General features: G+C 36.1%; 1 protein-coding gene across 1 annotated transcript; it reads left to right on the top strand.

Annotated features, from left to right (window-relative positions):
- Nucleotides 1–339: 339 nt before the first annotated feature.
- On the top strand, nucleotides 340–2,273 carry pofut1 (protein-O-fucosyltransferase 1). Its single transcript, XM_028315869.1, has 5 exons — nucleotides 340–513; nucleotides 666–1,118; nucleotides 1,228–1,513; nucleotides 1,594–1,953; nucleotides 2,187–2,273. Exons 1-4 carry the CDS (start codon nucleotides 405–407, stop codon nucleotides 1,892–1,894), a joined length of 1,149 nt encoding a protein of 382 aa, XP_028171670.1. The 5' UTR covers nucleotides 340–404; the 3' UTR covers nucleotides 1,895–1,953; nucleotides 2,187–2,273.
- The last annotated feature ends 930 nt before the right edge of the window (nucleotides 2,274–3,203 follow it).

Below are 3,203 nucleotides of genomic sequence, written 5' to 3'. Positions count from 1 at the left end.
TTCTAGCAATTTATTTCAGAAAATCAATTGCGCACATTTAAAATAAAGTTTGTTTACACTTTGACAACAATAGACTGACATGCAAGGTGACATGTCAATGAAGTTTTCAGTTACTGTTGCCATTAAAAGAAATTAGTACCATTAATTTTCCGCAACATGGCGAGGGTTTTTATGTTCCTGGTCAGGCTATACATTGGTTTCATTGAATTTGAGCAATTTTATATTTTTTGTTTATTTAGAAAGAGCGAGTCTGCCCACAGAGAGCGAGATAGTGATACTTGGTTTGTGCTTCAAGTAGGTATTCGGAGTGTGGCCTCCATTTTTATCTGTAGCTTCATGGCCGCGATGTTTGTTAATTTGTTTGTTTAGGTTAGTGGATATAATTTTAATTGCGGTTTCGCATAATGAACTTCATTAATATGTTTTTAATTTTATTTATGAACTCTCTACTTAAATTCGTAAGTACTGTGGAATATGATGTTAATGGATACCTCGTTTATTGTCCGTGTATGGGTAAGTTCAGTCTTATAACAAAACATTCACTTAATTATGTGTAAATTCATAATAAAATAGCGTTTAAGATTACATTTCTGGTTTCAGAAAATTAATTTATGTGTTACAGGTGTTACAATTAAGCTCACAGATCATGATACTATTTTTTGCAGGTCGGTTTGGTAACCAAGCGGATCATTTCCTAGGGGCATTGGCCTTTAGCAAAGGTTTGAATAGAACGTTAATTCTACCGCCATGGGTAGAATATAGGTATGGTGAACCTAAGTCAATACAGGTTCCATTTGATACATATTTTAGAGTAGATGCATTAAAAGAGCACCACAGAGTTATAACAATGGAGTTATTCATGGATGAAATCGCATCTGAAATATGGCCATCTGACAAGAGAATATCATTTTGTTATACTCAAAGAAGTGGTGAAGAAGCACACAGTTGCAATGCAAAATCAGGAAACCCCTTTGGACCATTTTGGGATAAATTCAATATTGATTTCATAGGATCAGAATTTTATGGTCCTTTGAATTATGACTTCCATAACCAAATAATGATGGAAAAATGGAAACAAAAATACCCAGCTGGTAATTGGCCAGTTTTGGCTTTTACGGGTAGGTAAATTTATAAGGTTACTGTAATAGTAACAGAAATCAGTTATCAATAATTTAGATGTGCCTGAAGAGTTAAGTAAACTATAATGTATTAAAATCTGGTTTTCAGGTGCTCCAGCAAGTTTCCCTGTTCAAGAAGAAAATTTATTTTTACAAAAATATTTAAAATGGAGTGAAGATATTGTCTATAGAACTAAACAGTTTATCAAGAGAAATATGAGTGGTGGTGGATTTCTAGGAATTCACTTACGAAATGGACAGGACTGGGTAAAAGCTTGTCAACATGTTCCTGATAGTCCCACACTGTTTGCAGCTCCACAATGTGTAGGATACCGCAGTGAAAGAGGTCCACTAACTGTGTCCATGTGCCTTCCACATAGAACAGATATTATAAAGTATGTAGAACCTTTGAAAACACCGTGTTGTATCTAGTGTATAGTTGTCTTAAACTTTTAATTTGCATATTTATTTTCAGGCAAATAAAGAGAGTATTGAAAAAGCTCAATGGTACCAAGTATGTGTTTGTAGCATCTGATTCAAATCATATGATAGATGAAATAAACACAGCTGTTCAACGTTTAGGTGTAACTGCCATCAGACAACAACCTGCAAACCCACATTTAGATTTATCAATTTTAGCACAAGCCAATTACTTCATTGGAAATTGTGTGTCATCATATACTGCATTTGTAAAAAGAGAGAGAGATGTAAAGGGACTACCATCTGAATTCTGGTCATATCCACAAAGGAAAAAGCAAAAGCATGAAGAACTTTGAGAACTTTTTGAACTAGATAGATTTATTTAAGACGAGAAAGTACAATTTTATGTTTGATACTAGCTTTCCGCCCGCGGCTTCGCCCGCGTGGAATTTTGTCTGTCACAGAAAAACTTTATCGCGCGCGTCCCTGTTTCAAAAACCGGGATAAAAACTATCCTATGTTCTTTCCCGGGACTCAAACTATCTCTATGCCAAATTTCATCAAAATCGGTTGCGAGGTTTAAGCGGGAAAGCGTAACAGACAGACAGACAGACAGAGTTACTTTCGCATTTATAATATTAGTTGGGATGCATAGATGATATGGTACCAAAAAAGTATTATTTTGGAACATTTAAAGATATATTCAAATAAAGAATGACTGGTTTTTTACCTAAATACTGTTTTTATTTCATTTAATTTATACCTAACTGGAGTGACTGACGACCTTAGATTAGAGATTTCCTACCTCCCTAGGACCCTAGAGAAAATGATGTGCGTCAGTGCGCGTGGACTGAGTGATCTTTTCAAAAAACTCATCCAACCACAAGCAACTATTTAACGATTAGAAGCAACTATTTAACGATTAGAAGCAACTACTTAGTAGCAACTTTCAATATGTTTCGATGTAAAATATGGGTAGTGACCGTCCATTCTGGACGCACACGTCTGTCCACCTTGCGGGTAGAGATGGGTAGTGGGTAAAAACCCATTTCACCCGATTGGGTTAAAACTGGGTGATTTGGGTAAAAACCCGGTTTTTACCCATTATCACCCATTCTGGTGGGTGAAAACAAAAATAGCGTTCTAGTGTTACGTAATGCAATCTGGGGGAGAGGAGGTCTTGAAAAACGTTACAATGCGTTACAGTGGCGGAAGGGCGGTTTGATTTCAAGTTTTTAAGCAGAAGTACTTTGTAGTTGGTGTTGTTATTTGTAACTTTATACCGTAATGTCATCAAAGAGAAAGTTTGGCATCTTTGGCTCTGGCTCATATTTGTATGGGTGGAATCTTACAAGCTGAATTAAGAACCACTTCCAGGCAACCGATTAAGCTGAAATTTCGCAAACACATGTGATTTGGATGACCATGCAATATTATGATGACATGGAGCTGATCTGATGATGGAGCTGGAAGGTGGCCATAGGAACTCTATAATAAAACGACTTAAATGCATCGAGTTTGGGCTCGTTCGTTTTGTATTGGTGAGTATTTTAATTCTATATAGTAATCAGGGTCTAATGATGAAGCTGGAAGGTAATTCGCAATAAAACGACACAATCNTGGCCATAGGAACTCTATAATAAAACGACTTAAATGCATCGAGTT

Source organism: Ostrinia furnacalis, unplaced genomic scaffold (genome assembly GCF_004193835.3).
Source record: "Ostrinia furnacalis isolate ACB-3 unplaced genomic scaffold, ASM419383v2 OfSCF5354, whole genome shotgun sequence".
NCBI classification, from domain to species: domain Eukaryota; kingdom Metazoa; phylum Arthropoda; class Insecta; order Lepidoptera; family Crambidae; genus Ostrinia; species Ostrinia furnacalis.
The sequence above is the reverse complement of the archived record's forward strand: the minus strand, read 5'-3'. Positions and strand labels throughout refer to the sequence as shown.